The sequence below is a fragment of the Pseudoliparis swirei genome, chromosome 12 (genome assembly GCF_029220125.1).
Source record: "Pseudoliparis swirei isolate HS2019 ecotype Mariana Trench chromosome 12, NWPU_hadal_v1, whole genome shotgun sequence".
In the NCBI taxonomy this organism is placed as follows: Eukaryota; Metazoa; Chordata; class Actinopteri; order Perciformes; family Liparidae; genus Pseudoliparis; species Pseudoliparis swirei.
The window spans coordinates 17,719,484-17,736,071 of NC_079399.1; the positions used below are offsets into that span (position 1 = coordinate 17,719,484).

The following is a 16,588-nucleotide window of genomic DNA, read 5'->3' on the forward strand; positions in this document are numbered from 1 at the left end:
CGCAGTTCTGCGTCGCGCTGTGATGACGTCGCCGGAGAGCGACGCGAGAGCACAGCGCAAAGCCGGCGGCTGGGACAACTTCCGCTCGAGCGAGCTGCTGCAGCATCTTCTCCTTTTTTTAATTTATTTTTTAATTTAAATGCTTTCGCTGATGTCAGTTGGCTGTGGGGAGATGTGAGAAGACCGCGAGACGCCCTACAAAGGGTTCTAATTCAGGAGGAATATAAAAATAAAGAAACCCCGAGTAGTCGCGAGAACACACCCACGGCGGTGGCAGTATGCGGCGGGAAAATGTCGTTACTTCCGGTGCAACGAAGTCTTGGCGCGACATTACAGTTGTAAACAACAGGAGAACACGTAACGCCACGCAAACACGTAAGTACACTGATATATGATTAACTAACTGTGATGCGCTCCGTGGGGGTCACATCCGTGTCCAGAACTTACACCTGAGCACTTGTTGGACCTTTAGGTTATTAACGTTAGGTCCGAACCTCTTCTGGCAGCACAGGAATTAAGTACAGCGAACAGTGTTCTTCTCACTGACCAAAAGCCTGTTTATTATGAAGAATAAGTAACCTGTGATGTGTGTACATTCCAGGGGGTGTTGTGTGTGGTTACAGAGTTTAGGACGGGGCGATAGTTGCGTTAAAGCTAGGTTAGCTGTGGTGATCTCAACGCTATAACGTTGAGATCACCACAGCTAACTTCGAGCCTGAGCTCAGTGTCCAGTATCAGCTTCGGGCCAGGGGGGCAGCACGTAACGAAAGTACAGCGATGAAAACTCAGGAGTGGGTTAACTCTTGTTTCCTCTGCCTTGCTCTGCTGTTCAACGCGTTGTCCTCGGCTGTCGTCTTTGTTAGGTAGGAAGTGAACAAAAGAGGTCCGTCGTTAGCTACCCACACAGTGGCCGGTGTTACGGTTCAACCTGAAACCCTGTTAACTGGCGACCTTCGGTCGAATGCGTTTGTTGTTGTCGTAGTTACGGCAGATGTTGATAATAGCAAGAGAACACGCAGCTGTCCTCGCGAATGCCGCATTGTTTAGTTCTACAGTTCAATGAGAACCCTTCTCGTGTCGTGTCTGGTCTGAACATACCGGAGGAGACGATGTAGAAGAGAAAGCGTCCAGCGACTTGAAGCGTCGCGTGTTGTTTATGGGTTGAAACGGGAAGTTAGCAAACTGCCCTTCCTTTGAAATACATTTGGTCAAATAAATAAACACTTAATCAACATACAATTGGGAGTCTGTTTTGTGCAAACATGTACCACGTAGCATAACTCTGTAGTACAAAAACAACAACAAAAAATATATCTAAGGATGTTACGGGATTCGAACTCATGTCTTTGGGAGGAAAAAAGGTTAATTGACGGGGATCTTACCACTAGGCCAAGATGGACACGATATACTCTGTTCGCACAATTAAATAACCTGCACTGCGGTCACTGGTCACCACGAAAGGCAGAGAACCACCAGATCAACTTGTGACCAAGCACACTGCCGACCACCATGGAGCATGTTGACGTGAACGAAGGAGCACTCTACAATAGTGATGGCTTCTCAATGAATATCCAAACATTACACCCATATGTGATTACCATCTGTCCATAGACCATGGGCATTGACCACATTAAGTTTGTCATTTTTACTTTGCCTTATTGTGTCTGTGATTTATGCCACTTAAATAAAGTAAATAAGTGACCTGTACTGTTTGACTTCTCTGTGTTCTTGGCTGGCCACACAATTAAGAATTCAACCAGCCAAGAACACAGAGAGGTCAAACAGTTCAGGTCACTTCTTTAGTTTACTTTAAATATGACAGATGGTAAACAATCACATATGGGTGTAATGTTTGTATATTCATACATGTATGACCATTTCTGGCCTTATTGTCCAGATTGTGTATGTTTACCTCATGACAACAACACAAACATTTTCCTCATTAATGTGCAGCCCTTTAAAGACGTTTTGAATTGAAACGGCTGACTGTTTGAGAAGCCATCACTATTGTAGAGTGCTCCTTCGTTCACGTCAACATGCTCCATGGTAGTCGGCAGTGTGCTTGGTCACAAGTTGATCTGGTGGTTCTCTGCCTTTCGTGGTGACCAGTGACCGCAGTGCAGGTTATTTAATTGTGCGAACAAAGTATATCGTGTCGATCTTGGCCTAGTGGTAAGATCCCCGTCAATTAACCTTTTTTCCTCCCAAAAACATGAGTTTGAATCCCGTAACATCCTTAGATATATTTTGTTGTTGTTGTTTTTGTACTACAGAGTTATGCTACGTGGTACATGTTTGCACAAAACAGACTCCCAATTGTATGTCGATTAAGTGTTTATTTATTTGACCAAATGTATTTTAAAGGAAGGGCAGTTTGCTAACTTCCCGTTTCAACCCATAAACAACACGCGACGCTTCAAGTCGCTGGACGCTTTCTCTTCTACATCGTCTCCTCCGGTATGTTCAGACCAGACACGACACGAGAAGGGTTCTCATTGAACTGTAGAACTAAACAATGCGGCATTCGCGAGGACAGCTGCGTGTTCTCTTGCTATTATCAACATCTGCCGTAACTACGACAACAACAAACGCATTCGACCGAAGGTCGCCAGTTAACAGGGTTTCAGGTTGAACCGTAACACCGGCCTTTGTTTGCCCACCACACGAGTATGTTTACCTCATCGTGCGTGTTGAGGGTATAGCAATTCGGAAATTGCTCAGTAGAAGAGCCGAACTGACACTTCCATTTGTTTGGACAAATCCTATAAAAAATGGAGGGACTATAACTTCCATAAAGTAGTTCTGTTCATTGTTTTTGCAACATTTCCCTCAGTTACCTAATAAAGAGATGACTACCAGGGTATAAACAATATGGACATTGACACATATATATCCTCATTTCGTATATATCTTGTCATAATGCCCGGCCCTGATTACCTGTAACCAGTTCATGTTGATTTGTTATTGCACGTTCAGAGAGTTGGGTGACAAACGAGGGACACATTGAGTTAAATCGGTCCAAGTTAAAGTTCTATCCTTCTGGCCGGCAGACATCTTTTAAAAGCGAACTGGTTTGAAGCCCAAAGACCTGTGTTGAAAATATATCGTAGTAAAGTAAAAGATGAGATTACACAGATGACATCATCTTTTCAAAGCTTCTCGAGAGCCACTTAAGAAGTTACAAGCCGAGTTGAACAGCTGGTTGACATGTATATGTAGAATTGGTCAAGTGCCCTTTTTAAGATTGGTATGTTTACACTAGAATCAATTGTAGATTAATTCAATGCGTTCTTGTTTAATTTTGGTCTTGTCTCTGCTCTCTATTCTATGCTTTGTTTGTAGACTGGTAATAACTATTGATTTTCATTTGTCTTTACCAGAAGGAACTCCTTAAGGAACTGAGCCACAGAGACATTTGGAAGAATGGACAACATGGACATCGACACCTCTGGTCGTGAGTAAAAAAAAAAATAACACGCACATTTGGTTTTATTTAGTGCTATTTGTGTATTATATGGAATGCTGGATTATACGAGGGGCCACAGAAGTCATCAAATGATTGCATTTATGAATTTCAAATTGTAAAGTCTTTGAAGATGAAGAATAATTAATTAAATTTCATAAAAGAAATGTCAACGCAAATATAGATGCACATGTTGTACCCTGGGGCTGCACGGTGGTGGAGTGGCTAGCACTGTCGCGTTTAGTGTTTACATTTTATTTATAAAATGTATGCCTTTTATAACAATGGAATGAAACATGTAGTATTGGGGAATATATGTTGGAGTGATTATGGTCAGGACACATTCAAGTCTTAGAGAGAAACAAGTAGCTAGTACATAACTGACAACGTACATTAATAATACATGTATATTACATTCCACAGTCTTTGTACCTGACGCCAACGAGGAATCTGTGGACATCTATGATGGCCTGGATATCACTTTTAGCAGCAATGCAGGTAAAAGTCTTTTCTGAAAGTGTTCACTTTGCTCCGCTGGGGCACAATTTTTATTACTATAAATAATATTCCAGTGCTGGGGAGATAGTCCGGCACAGATTACGTCCATCAAACACTGAGGCTTTATAATTGCGGTTTATCATATCTGTCCCTATTTGGTGTATCGCAGAGACGGCGTCCCCGAAGTCTTCTCAGCTGAAAGAATCGATGGATCTTTATGAAGAAATTGTCACAGAGGAACAGCAGAGCAGAGAGACGTCGTACTCCGAGGTGATTTGCCATGTGCTCCATGCTTCCTTTCTCCCTGGTGACCTGTAACCGCACTGTGTCTGGTGTTAATTGTGAAATACGGCGTCACCTCTTTGTTCATTATTCAGTGTCGTACACAACGAAAGTCAAAAGGAGTATAACGATGCTCTGATGCAGAGATCGCCATGCTCGGAGATGTAGAATGCTGCTCTCAGCAGGCCAACGATCTCACGGTCCTTTTTCTCTTTTTGTTTGTGTGCAGTTGAAGTCCAGATTTCAAGCAGCTCAAAACCAAATTATTGAGTTGCGCAGGAGAGTGGAGCAAATGCAGATACAGGTTTGTGTTATGTTCCTAGGTGTGCATTATTGCTTCAATGTGATTACGTTGGACACAGAAGTCTGAAAAATGTAAAGGCTCATTGTGATTTATATGTTCTGATTTTCATTTTTTGAAAGGCCTGAACTAAAATAGAAAGTTTTGTAGTCAAATGCACAGAACAAATAATTGTTTGAAGGCCCTTCTTGAGGTGATCGTGGAATAATCTGATGAGGGAACCTGAGTATTCCAGTAAAATGGTTCTCAATACCCCACAGCACTAACATGTTTTGATATGTATGCCCCCCCCCTCTCTCTTTCTAAACAGAATACAGGGTTGAACACTGAGAACTTCCGTCTCAAAAAGAACATCTCTGCACTTTTACAAACCGCAAGACTAGAGGTGACTCGAAAAGATGCTGAGATCCAGAGGTTGAACCAACAGTAAGTTCTAGCAACAACTTTTCATTTGGACATCTCCAGAAGGTCGGTAGGCGGACATCTCGGCTTAGGGCTGTAGGTTAATGTAACATATGAAATACTCCATAATAAGATGATGTAATAATTGAAGGAATTGTAAAATATAATGCCAGCAGGTAAATAAGTAACGTGTTATTTTTTATGAGCGCTCTCCCGATTGTATTCATGTAAAGTGATTAATGCCTCTTTTTTTTTTCTCAGATCAAACAAACGTCACCATCAGCACCAATCTCACGTCTCTCATCTGCGGGATCAAAAGTCTTCCAGTCAACGCTCCATGAGTAGGCCGCCTCCACCGCCACCCTCCTTTCCTCCACCACCCTCTTGTCTTCCACCATCCTCTCGTCCTCCACCACCCTCTTGTCTTCCACCATCCGCTTGTCCTCCCCCACCCTCTTGTCTTCCACCCTCCTCTCATCCTCCACCATCCTCTCGTCCTCTGCCACCCTCCTGTCCTCCACCACCCTCTCATCCTCCACCATCCTCTCATCCTCCACCCTCCTCTCGTCCTCCACCATCCTCTCGTCCTCCACCATCCTCTCGTCCTCTGCCACCCTCCTGTCTTCCACCATCTGCTGGTCCTCCACCATCCGCTTTACCTCCGCCACCCTCCTGTCCTCCACCATCCTCTTGTCCTCCACCATCCGCTTGTCCTCCACCACCCTCTTGTCCTCCACCATCCGCTTGTCCTCCACCACCCTCTTGTCCTCCACCACCCTCTTGTCCTCCACCACCCTCTTGTCCTCCACCACCCTCTTGTCCTCCGCCACCCTGTTGTCCTCCACCACCCTCTTGTCCTCCGCTACCCTCCTGTCAACGGCCACCCTCCTGTCCACCGCCGCCGCTTCCAGCTCCATCCTGTCCTCTTTCGACTCTACCAGCTTCACCTCCCAGGGAGGATCATCCTCCAAGCGATCCTCTCCAGCCTCCCAGGAGAGAAAGCAATCTGCCCGGCGGATCCAGCAGGAAGTCCGGTAGCAGTTCATCAAGCCGACACAGTGAATCAGACAAGCACAAGTCCAAGCACAGAGAGGAAAAATATCCCAAACTACCTGAGCCGACAGATAGGAGATATAGAAGTGTTTCAGATCCCAACAAGGACAGTTCTGGCCCCGGCAAGAACAGGTCTCACAAAGAGGACAAAGACACAGAGCGAAGACATGACTCCAGATCGTGTAAAAGCAAGCCCAGGTCCGACCGGTCTAAAAGCCCTGCACCAGAGAGTGCAGTTCCCTCTGATGACAAGAAAAGGAGCAGAAGTCGGGAAGGTAGGCGAGATGCAGTCAAAATGTCCACATCAGACTCTGAACACAGCGGCGCTCACAGCTCCAAAGAGGGCCACAGCCGAGATCATAGAAAAGTAAAGATGAGCGACGGACACGTCCGACGCTCAGCCTCAAAGGACCGGAAAAGGTCCTCTTCAAATCCACGTGCTGAGCGCGGCGGGGAGTTCTCCAAAGAGAGGGCCGGGGACAGGCTGCCAAAGGATTATGAAAGGAAGGAGGACAGGCGACATGAAGATAAAGGCAGCAGAAAGCACAAGAGGAGCAGGAGCAGGGAACGCAAGAAAGAGAGATCAAAAGAATCCGACCGGGGTAAAGTCGACGGCGGTAGTAAGGAAAGACGAGAAAAGACAAACGTGGCCATAAATCGATCATCCGAAACACCAAATGTCCCTGAGAAAAGCTCCGTGGAGGAAAGCAGTCCAAACATGAAGCTGTGTTTCATGGAGACATTGAACCTGACCCTTTCGCCCATTAAGAAGCCAGCGCTGCCCTTCGACGGCAGCCAGGCTGACCTCGCACCGGCGGACAGGGAAGTTGGAGACGAGCCAGAAGATGAGGGCACGCAGCCCAACATTGAGGACATGTGTGTGATCGACGAAGTGAACAGCAGTGAATTGGAAGCGGGGTCGGGGGAGTTGGAGGAAAAATCCTCACACACTCCAAAAAGTTCCAAAGGAGCAAGCGAGAGATGCGAGGACGGGAACGCCGCACGGGGAAAGGACGGGAACGCGAGTGACGCTGCTGACGAGCAACGGAAAGACAATTCGGCTCAAACTACCTCGGCCCGCCGCAGCCAGCGCTCGGACGCGGCGGGGGATCGGATGGCCGCGCAGCTCACGGCAACCTCACCGCCGGTCAGTTCTCTAAAAGCCACAGTTGTCTCAAGAAATCGTGAGGGCAAGCGTTCCTCAGACAGCCAGGGGGATGACCGTGGACCCCTGAAGGCCGCACATGGTGACACTGCCACGGCCGCTTTGGGCAATTCTTCACAAAAAGTAAGTCCTGGATATAATCCGGTTCAACCTGTTTCTGTTAAAGACCCCGCTGTGCCTGATCCAAGCGTGAAGCTGAAGTGTAGTACTCCTAAAGCCGCGGGGCAGAAAAGCCTCCCCGCGGGTTCAGGCGGGGAACGTTCACCCCTAAGGAAAACTCCTGCAGCTGAAGACGTCGCTGACGCGGCAAAACGCGGAAGAAAGCGAATTGCTCCCGCTGTGCTACCTCAGGACCGCCGGCGAGGACCGAGTCACAAGAAGGACACCTCTCGCGTGCGCGGCGGTCTTAAAGACGCAGAGGCTGTGTCCAGTACGATAAGCCTCGACTCCCTTCCACAGGAAGGGCTAAGTCTGCCCGAGGCCATTTACGTTTTGACTCGGGCGAACGAAGACAGCAATGACAGCGGCGCGGCCGAGCCCAGCTCCTCTACCGGCTGCATCGCCGTGCCCAAAGTCAGCAGCACGACGGGGGAGCCGGCGCTGACGGAGAAATGCGCCGCCCTCAACTCCACGCCCAAAAAGAGCTTCGTTCCCCGGAAGAGTCGCGAGAGCAACGTCGAGCCGTCCAGCTCGATGCCGCCGCTTCACGACGAGGACTCCATGATGAACACGCTGAGCAACCTGAAGAGAATCCCCGACGTCATCAGCCCTCTGAGGAGCCCGATCCGGGTCACGAAAAGAAGTCAACTCCATCTCCATGGCAAGCCAAGTCACGTCAAGAGCCTTCAAAAAGGTAACGGTGGCCCGGTCGTCAGACAATACACCCAGTAGAGTCGATGAGATTCCTGCTGTTACCTTGTGGTCACAACCCGTCTCTTAATCATGATTTCTTTGTCAGAGTTTGACCGTAAGGGTTGCCATTGGCTCATAATTCTTGCTCTTTGGCTACCGGTGTCTAACATTTATAAAATTGGGACAGCACAGCAAACGACAACACACGCACCGAGTCTTGTTTATCTGTATGTGAGAGGAGGGTCAGCTGTGTGGGGAGAGATGGATGATGTCTGTGTCTCTCACACAGGTGTTTCATGTTAGGCTAATCAGTGGCGGGTCTCACACACACAACGTTTGTGCGCGCGTGTGTGTCTTTAAATGGAGAGATATCAGAGGAGAACCAGCTTCAGAGTTTCTCAGGTCACATATAAGCCACAAACTCAACAAGCATATCGGTGCGTTCGGCTGAATCTTTTCTTTCACAAAAAACAGGCTCCTCCCCCGTCAAAAAAATAGGCTCCGCCCCCGTAACGGAAAACAGGCTCCTCCCCATCACAACAAACTATACGCCACCGTCACGGAAAACTGACTGCTTATCTTTTCCAGTTATACATTTCCACCCAATATGTTTGTCCTTCAACATTTTCAGCAGGAAGTTTCCCTTTTTGATATGTTCAGATGTTTAAGCTATGTTCAGCCTATTTCAGCTGTTGGCAGCTATTTTCACCTATGTTCAGCTTTATAAAAAAAACATTTCAGCTATTTCCAGACATTTTCAGCTATTTCCAGACATTTTCAGTTATTCATTTCATATTTCAGCTATTTTCAAACATTTTCAGCAATTTAGTTTTTATTTTTCAGCTTCAAGCTTTCAGATGTTAGCATTCCAACACATTTTCAGCAGGAAATGCATTTTCTCGTTGATAATGTAATGAATTGAATCCATATTACATTCTCTATATTCTGATCCTTGCTTTCTCTCCTGTGCAGATTTCTCCAGCAGTCCCGTTGATGCCAACTCAAAGAAGTTGGACGTCAACAAAGAAAACAAGCATCCGGGTTCTCCTGCAAACCACGACGCCCAGACCCCGGCGGACAAGGCGTCCGACCCGCCTTCAAGCCGCTCCGACAACGATCTGGAGGACGGCGAGATCTTAAGCGGAAGTGACGAGGCGGCCGGAGCTTCTCCCGTTCCTGCGACAAAGAGGGCGAAGTTAGCTCCGCCCGTCGGAAACAAGCCAAGTCCTAAGAGTTTGTTGGAGAGGAAGTCTGAAGCAAAGGGTGTCGCCGTTAAAGAAACGGCGGGTGTGTCGACGCGAAGCCCGAAGAGTCGCTTTAAAAGGGTTTGTCCCGCGGCGAGCAAAGCCTCTTTTTCCAGCACCGAGGAAGTGATGGGGACGTTCAAGGCCGTCCGTGCCGAGATCCGAAAAAAGTACATGAAGCTCCACAAAACCTTCCCCAAGAAGAGCTTCTACGGGGTGATGGAGAACTTCCAGGAGTCTTTTTTAGAGTTTGTCGACGGCGCACATTTCGGTCAAATATGCGGTAAGGCGCAGGAGCTGAAGTCCAACCTGAAGAACCTGATCGCATCGGTGTTCGGCAACGTGTCGAACAACGGCATCGTGAAGCGCATCTTTGAACAGCAAGCGGTCGACCTGAAGCAGAAGCTGTGGGACTTTGTGGACGTCCAAGTCGACTACTTGTTCAAGCACATCCACATGGCCCTGCAGAGCCTCTGCAAACCAGCCAGAGCTCAACCCGAGGGCGACGGCACCGGTGGGAACGGGAAAGTGTCCAGACAGCCTCCCGCAAAACGGCCCCAGTGTCAGCAAGCGGAGGCGAAGTCGGCTCCGGCCGGCCTGCATCGAACCCGGCCCGGTGCGGTCGTGCCGTACAGGACCGGCCTCGGGAGCAGAGGAAAAGACATCCGGATCCCGCGGATCGAGAGAGACCGAAGTGTCGACCCACGTCCCACAAGTTGCCCAGATACACAAACGGTGGCCGTCTTCCTCCCAAAGAAAACCACCCCTTCAACCCCAGAGGGAAAGAGCAACGCGGCGTCGTCGGCCGCCTCCCAGAATGCCTCTCTACTCGACAAAACCGACTTTGAGCTTCTCACGGAGCAGCAGGCCTCCAGTTTGACCTTCAACCTGGTCAGGGACACTCAAATGGGGGAAATCTTCAAGTGCCTGCTGCAAGGGTCCGACCTGCTGGAGACCGGCGGCGCGGCCTGGGCCCTCGGCACGCCGAGGAAGGACGGGGAGCGGCTCGTCGGCATCGCCACGCCCACCAGGTTTGACTCTCCGTCCGCGCTGCTGTCCCCGATGAAATTCGACACGCCCTCGAAGCTCATCGCCACGTGGTCCAGCATCTCCCCCCGCCGGCTGGCGTCCCCGCGATCCAGAGGCCGGATCCAGCTGAATCCGGCTTTGTTCGATGAGAGCTGCATGCTGGAGGTGCCGTCGGTGAGCCGGGCGTCGCTGCACTGCGGCTCGTCCTCGCAGACGTCGTACTCCATTCTCACCGAGGACCTGGCCGTCTCCCTGACCATTCCGTCGCCGCTCAAGTCCGACGGCCACCTCAGCTTCCTGCAGCCGTCGAGCATGCGCCTGATGTCCACGCCGGAGAGCGTCATCAGCGCTCACATCAGCGAGGACACCCTGCTGGACGGGGAGGACGCGTCGGAGCAGGACATCCACCTGGCCCTCGACACCGACAACTCCAGCTGCTGCTCCAGCGGCAGCGGCGGCGAGGTGCTCGCCACGCCTTTCGCGTTCAAGCCCGACCTGCCCATGGAGGCGCTGGTGATGGAGAAGTCCAACGATCACTTCATCGTGAAGATTCGGAAGGCGACCGCCGGCGCGGACGACAGCTTGAACAGGACCCTGACGGAGGAAGGCCAGAGGGAAGACGGCGACGACGGTCCAGCGGCGCCGTCGGACAGCGGTCTGCTTTGGGGCCGTCGCGCCGACGCCGACGCGGATGTTACGTTAACGGAAGATTCGCTCCAGGAAAAAGATTCTTCGACCCGACAACACACCTCTGAGGTTTGTTTTGCCGAGGAGTCGCAGAAACGGAAGAATCGTCCCAAAGCAGCGTCAGACAGCCGGTCACGCGACGGTGTGAGCCCCGACCCGATCTCTGGACCAAGGAGCCGCGCAGCCGGCGAGGAAGAGGTCGCCGTCACCGCCGGCGAGAACGCGAGTCGCGGAGAAGATGCGACGACTCGAGCGAGACCCTCGAGAGCTTCTTCGTCGAAGCGCCAGGAAAGGACGAGCGCCTCGGAGAGCGCGTCGGATAACAGCCCGCGCCGACCGGCCGGACGCTCGGAAACAAGTCGGGGGCGCCGGGCGGCCCACGCTTCGGGATCCGAGAGGGATGAAGCGGCCGTGTCGGGGGATTCCGACAAAGGTAGAAAGCGGAGGAGCCGGCGCCAAGAGAACTCGAGATCCAAGCGGTCCAGGAAGGAGGAGGAGATCGCGGAGGAGGTGGCCGTGTCCGACGGCAAGAGGGACGACAGAGAGTCCAAGTCGTCCCCGGCGGCGCTGTCGCCCAACAGTCTCTCTGCCAAGAACGTGGTCAGGAAGAAGGGCGAGTTGGTGATGGCGTGGACCAGGTCAGAACTTTACCTTGTGAATAACAGCGTCAGTAAACAGAGAACAGACTCACTATTTGCAATGGCGTTCCATTTTGACCGATCCTCGCCATAAGTCAGCGTGTTCGGAAATGACGTGTGACATTCTGCACCACGAGTACATTCACTTCTGATCCATTGAAGTACATTTTGCTAAATAGTACTTTTGTATTTTTACTTCTTGTTGGCGAAGACTTGTTTTTTAGGCTCGGCCAATTTTAAGAATTCATACACAGTGATGGTGTCGATTCAAAGTCCAGTTGTAAAAGGAAGTCGGCGGCCAAGTTCTCGTTCTTCTCGCACGCAAAGTCGTAATTAGTAATTACTAAGCTTCTTACTAATATGCTTAGTAATGTGAAGTATAGTTACAGATGTGATGCCATTATTACAATGTCAAAATGCATTACACTTCTAGAAGTTGACCACCAATAAAAATCCAATTCAGATTAAAGGAGCCAGAATACGAGAACGTCGTTTAATGCGGCGACACTTTCCTCAGATCGCTCTCAGGAGAGCGACCTGTTGGATCGAGCAGCTCTTTTGTGAGACGCGATGTCCCTGATAAGGATTCATGCTCATCACCGGTATTCTGCTCCTCCTCCTCTCCCCCAGAGATGAAGATCGAGCCATTCTCATGGACCTGAAGACAAAAGGTGCCTCGCGTGAGACGTTCTCTGTCCTGTCAGAGAAACTCAGCAAGCCGTCGGAGCAGGTGAGTTCATCTCGTTCCGTGGTCGTCGTTCTGCGATGCATCCGGCGGTGAGGACGGGCCAATGAATATCGTGTTCCCTCTTTCCCCAGATCGCGTACAGATTCAACCAGCTCATGAAGCTTTTTAAGAAGCAGGGGAAGATGGACCCTTGACCCCGTCGACTGCGTCATCGCGTCAGTCCTTTTTTGTCTTGCAGCGTTCCCACGCTCACTCGCCGCGGCGTGTTGGCTGCTTGTGACATGTGCTGGGAGAAAACGCAACGCGGGGAGAGGGGGGGCATCACAGGATCGACACCCCGCCGTAAGCCACTCGACATGCCGGTCAACATCGTGAGCCCTGCATCGTCCCACCGAGACGGACGCCAGCAGCCGGTTTAACCCGGCATTGTCGTAAAAATGTCCATAAAAAGTATTTAGTTCTGGAGAAGTGACCTGGACCTGTTGGGAAAGAACCCAAAGTTTAAAGTATATATAAATAATCTAAAAGGTTCCTGCAATGAGCGGTCATCAGTATTAACTGTTTTTGATGCACTTTGGGGTTTTTAGGAATCTACATTGCCGTCACTATAAAAAGTGTCCAGTCAGGATATGATATGATCACTTTTTCCTCATCTCAAGCCGCCTCCCTCCTCTGACTGAGCCGGTGTGATCGACTCATCGCAACAAGACGAGTCCCGACCCAACACGCGTTCTTCTCCATACAGTCGGGGGACAAAACAACTGCCTTTGGACTACGATACCTCCGAGTTCAAGTGAAACCAAATGTTCCTAAAAGTAGAAGTGGACGCTCACTGGAAACCACCGGAAGCATCGCCCGTTATAGAGCTTGAGCTGAGGGACTGAGAGGAGGATCGACACGGTTCTGTTATGGATCTTATTTTACTGGATCTTTTTTGTATATCAGGGGAGGGGGAATATTTGAATGTTGTCCAGTTGATGGACGGTACATTCATCTGTTAATACAGATGAACCATTTTTATCCGTGGGCCCGAATGGCTTTTTCTTTCATTCACCCTATCGCTTGTCAACACAATGGATTGCAATATTGTGAATATTGTGTGTTGTTCTTTACTAAAAAATAAAGTTTTATTTATTTATGCCGCCGTCTCTGATGTTTTTATTCATTGGATTAACGGCACTTAAATTGGTAGAATAGAATATCTCCACCAGGCGGTACCAGTAGAACACAATGGGCCTGTACTGTATTGCCGTGATGTTACACGGAGTGGGCCACAAAGTGTGGAAAGTTGAGGCTGGTGCCTCTGGGATTATATCACTCAGTGAATCAGGAATTTGAGGGCAGAAGTGAACAGAGTTGCATGCAGATTTCGACCTCTATGTTTCCTGTTTCACTTCCATGCTCTCTGAAACTCAGTCATGCAAAGCTGTTGCTGTTATTGATCAGATAAATGAAATCCAAGCCAATCTCAACCAAAATGAGGGCTTTTCATCGGCGGTAAAAAGAAGTTCTTCCATACCCAACTGGAATAAAACATTAATTTAGGGGTTACTTTGTGCATGAGGACGCCGGGGGATCAAAAGCCCCCCCGGTGGGCCTCATAAGCATCGCCGTAGAACACGTTGCACATGGCTGTGCATCCATGTGTCGGTCGGTGCTATTTTCAGTGTTTTGTCCTGCTGAATGTGACCCGGGGCCACGTGCCGGATCAATGGGTTCACACTGTAGTCCTAGTTTGCACCGGCATTGGAACAGTGTCGGCTACATCTGCACAGCGGAGTCTCCACAGACGAGTCCGAGGCTCCAAGCCGGAAGCATGTGAGACGACGACCCTCGGAAAACGTGGCGGTCGTCGAGCTTCTGCTTTTTTCCATCGGATGAGAAGACAAAAAACACGAACCCATTGCTCTCCGCTGACGGACGGGGAGCAAGGCGAGCGCCGGCAAGGAGCTCAGCGACATGAGCGACTCGCCGGAGAGTGACTACCAGCCCCGCGGGCAGGAAGTGCAGCTTCATGTCCCGGGGACTGTCGGACAGCAAGCTGACCAGCACGTCCGACAGCGGCGACTCCCACAGCGGAGCGGACGTGGAGGCCCAGCACTTCAACCCGGGGGAGAGTCCGGCGGTGACCCCGCCGCCGCCATCGAGCGGGAGGAGGATGTCCATGGTGAGGTCCGGTCACGATTTGTCTGGTTCCTGAGGCAGTGAGACAATTTGCTGAATGATGGCAGGCCAGGGGTCAGTTAATAAATATATAACATTTAGAAACATTAGAAGGCCAATAACTCATCTTTCTTTAAAATTCTGACTTATTATTGCTCAACAAACTTTTATTAAGTCTATTTCTATGCTTTTTTTATGCACTTTAAAGCGAGACAGACATATCATCGTTTTTCATGCACTGATACATTTTGAGATTTTGGATCTGTTTTGTAATTATTTTCCATGACACGTCTACTTTCAGACTAGTGGAAAGAAAACATCCAAAATAGACATTTAGCTGTTTATCTTAATGTCTAATGTCTCTTTGTAGATCTCTCCTAAATTCCCAAAAAGGCCGCCTTATATAACGCCTCATTTGTAACACAAAACATAATTGTTTTCTTGTAAGTAATCAACTGTGAAATGTTTTTATGTGGATATCGATTGAATTGGAAAAGCCATTTTCTCAAAATGAGTTATTTCTCTGATGATCACTTCAGTACTCACACACACACACACCAGACTGTCCAGTTTCATTCCTATCTATATTTCCCAAATGTTTTTACACAGGGGGTTTAATTTATAGAACATTGTATTCCGAGAAAACATGGCAACATTGGATTGCAGTGTTTTATGATTTATGGAGTGATACAATGATACATCCCAAACTTCCCTCTGTAAAAACCTTTGACTCTAATATGTCAGCAAAGTGAAACAAGAATTTCATCTTCTTGAAATGTATGAACATGAGCACGGGTTTATTAAAACAATGCCTCATTTGTATATTTAACATCATTTCAGAAAACTTTTAATTTAAAAAATGATTATCTTAATTAATGTTAGTGATTAACTGGGGAATCTCTTAGCTCAATAAAGTACAAAAAGTACGGAAAAAATTCCACAGTGTATAAATGTCTTTTCATTGTGAATTAGAAAATGTTCACCTGGCCCCGATGTGGCCCCCTCACTGCCCGGGAGCAACGACCGTGTGACAGTATATGACACAGTCGCTAGTAAAGTGTCACTAAACACCAGGCTGAAATGCAAATGTTCTCTTATGGAAGATTAAAACATGGCTAAAGACCAACGGATTTGATGCATGGCTGCCATCGGCTCACCAGGAGAGTTTGGGTCTCCTTCCAACGACAGAGCTGTGTCGCCCCCTGCTGGACGCCACTGGATAGTGACTTCATGTCACAATGAAAACTGCTCTCTGTTATTAAACAGTAAAGTTAGACATGAAAAACAAACACACGTTATTAGGGTCCGAGCGACTGACCCTATTGAAATTGTTAAAATAAAATAAAAATATTATTCAAATTTTTATTTTTAAACATTGGGGGTACTTCCGCGTGTTAAAAACTCACCAAATTTGGCACGCTTGTCAGTCTTAGTGAAAATAGACGGATGACATACACTTTGAAATTCGGCTTTAAAAAATGGCTGTCGATCATAGTGGAAGCTATATCACCTACGATGTAACATATCTCATTGTGTCAAGTATGGCCCAAAGAACATTTTAGGGGCGTGTCTTGTTTTTCAATGCTCATAACCTCAATACTATTGGGACTAAACACTTCAAATTCACAGCATATGTGCAAAAGGCGTCCTGTAACACACAGCAAATTTCGTACAATTTGAACAATAGGGGGCGCTACAATAATTTGCCAAAGTTAGTCGTTTTGGGCGTTTTTTCTTTCTTTCTTTTTTTCCTTTCTTTCTTTTTTTCTTTCTTTCATTTGTGTCTGTGATTTGAATGCTAACCATGAACAGCCACACATCGTTCTTTCGTTCTTTCTTTCGTTTGTGTCTGTGATTTGAATGCTAACTATGAACAGCCACACATCGTTCTCCGCAGACAACTAATGAGAAAAAGTGGAGGCTGGAAAACCACAGACACACCAACCAGATCTCAGTCCATGACCTTTCATACTCTGTCACCTGATGGCTGCGGCCAATCAGAGAGGATCTATGGAATCAGTCCCCTTTAACCAGGTACTGTCCATCTCCCATGGTTTGGGGTTAAAGTCCCCCTACAAAAAATCTGTGTGAGCAGAAATACATTTAGATCACGAGGTCGCAGC

At 48.5% G+C, this 16,588-nt stretch overlaps 1 protein-coding gene across 1 annotated transcript; it reads left to right on the top strand.

Moving 5' to 3' along the window:
• Positions 1-108: 108 nt before the first annotated feature.
• Positions 109-13,441, top strand: casp8ap2 (caspase 8 associated protein 2). The gene is made up of 11 exons (XM_056428529.1): positions 109-375; positions 3,381-3,454; positions 3,887-3,961; positions 4,131-4,231; positions 4,473-4,547; positions 4,855-4,970; positions 5,208-5,287; positions 5,858-8,017; positions 8,989-11,614; positions 12,245-12,344; positions 12,434-13,441. The coding sequence occupies exons 2-11, from the start codon at positions 3,424-3,426 to the stop codon at positions 12,494-12,496; spliced, it is 5,427 nt and encodes a 1,808-aa protein (XP_056284504.1). The 5' UTR covers positions 109-375; positions 3,381-3,423; the 3' UTR covers positions 12,497-13,441.
• The last annotated feature ends 3,147 nt before the right edge of the window (positions 13,442-16,588 follow it).

Excerpts from the sequence above, each read along its gene's own strand:
- casp8ap2 (XM_056428529.1), top strand. The coding sequence starts at position 3,424 with ATGGACAACATGGACATCGACACCTCTGGTC. Across the intron at positions 3,962-4,130 it reads CACTTTTAGCAGCAATGCAG|AGACGGCGTCCCCGAAGTCT; the intron begins GTAAAAGTCTTT and ends GGTGTATCGCAG. Across the intron at positions 4,232-4,472 it reads GAGAGACGTCGTACTCCGAG|TTGAAGTCCAGATTTCAAGC; the intron begins GTGATTTGCCAT and ends GTTTGTGTGCAG.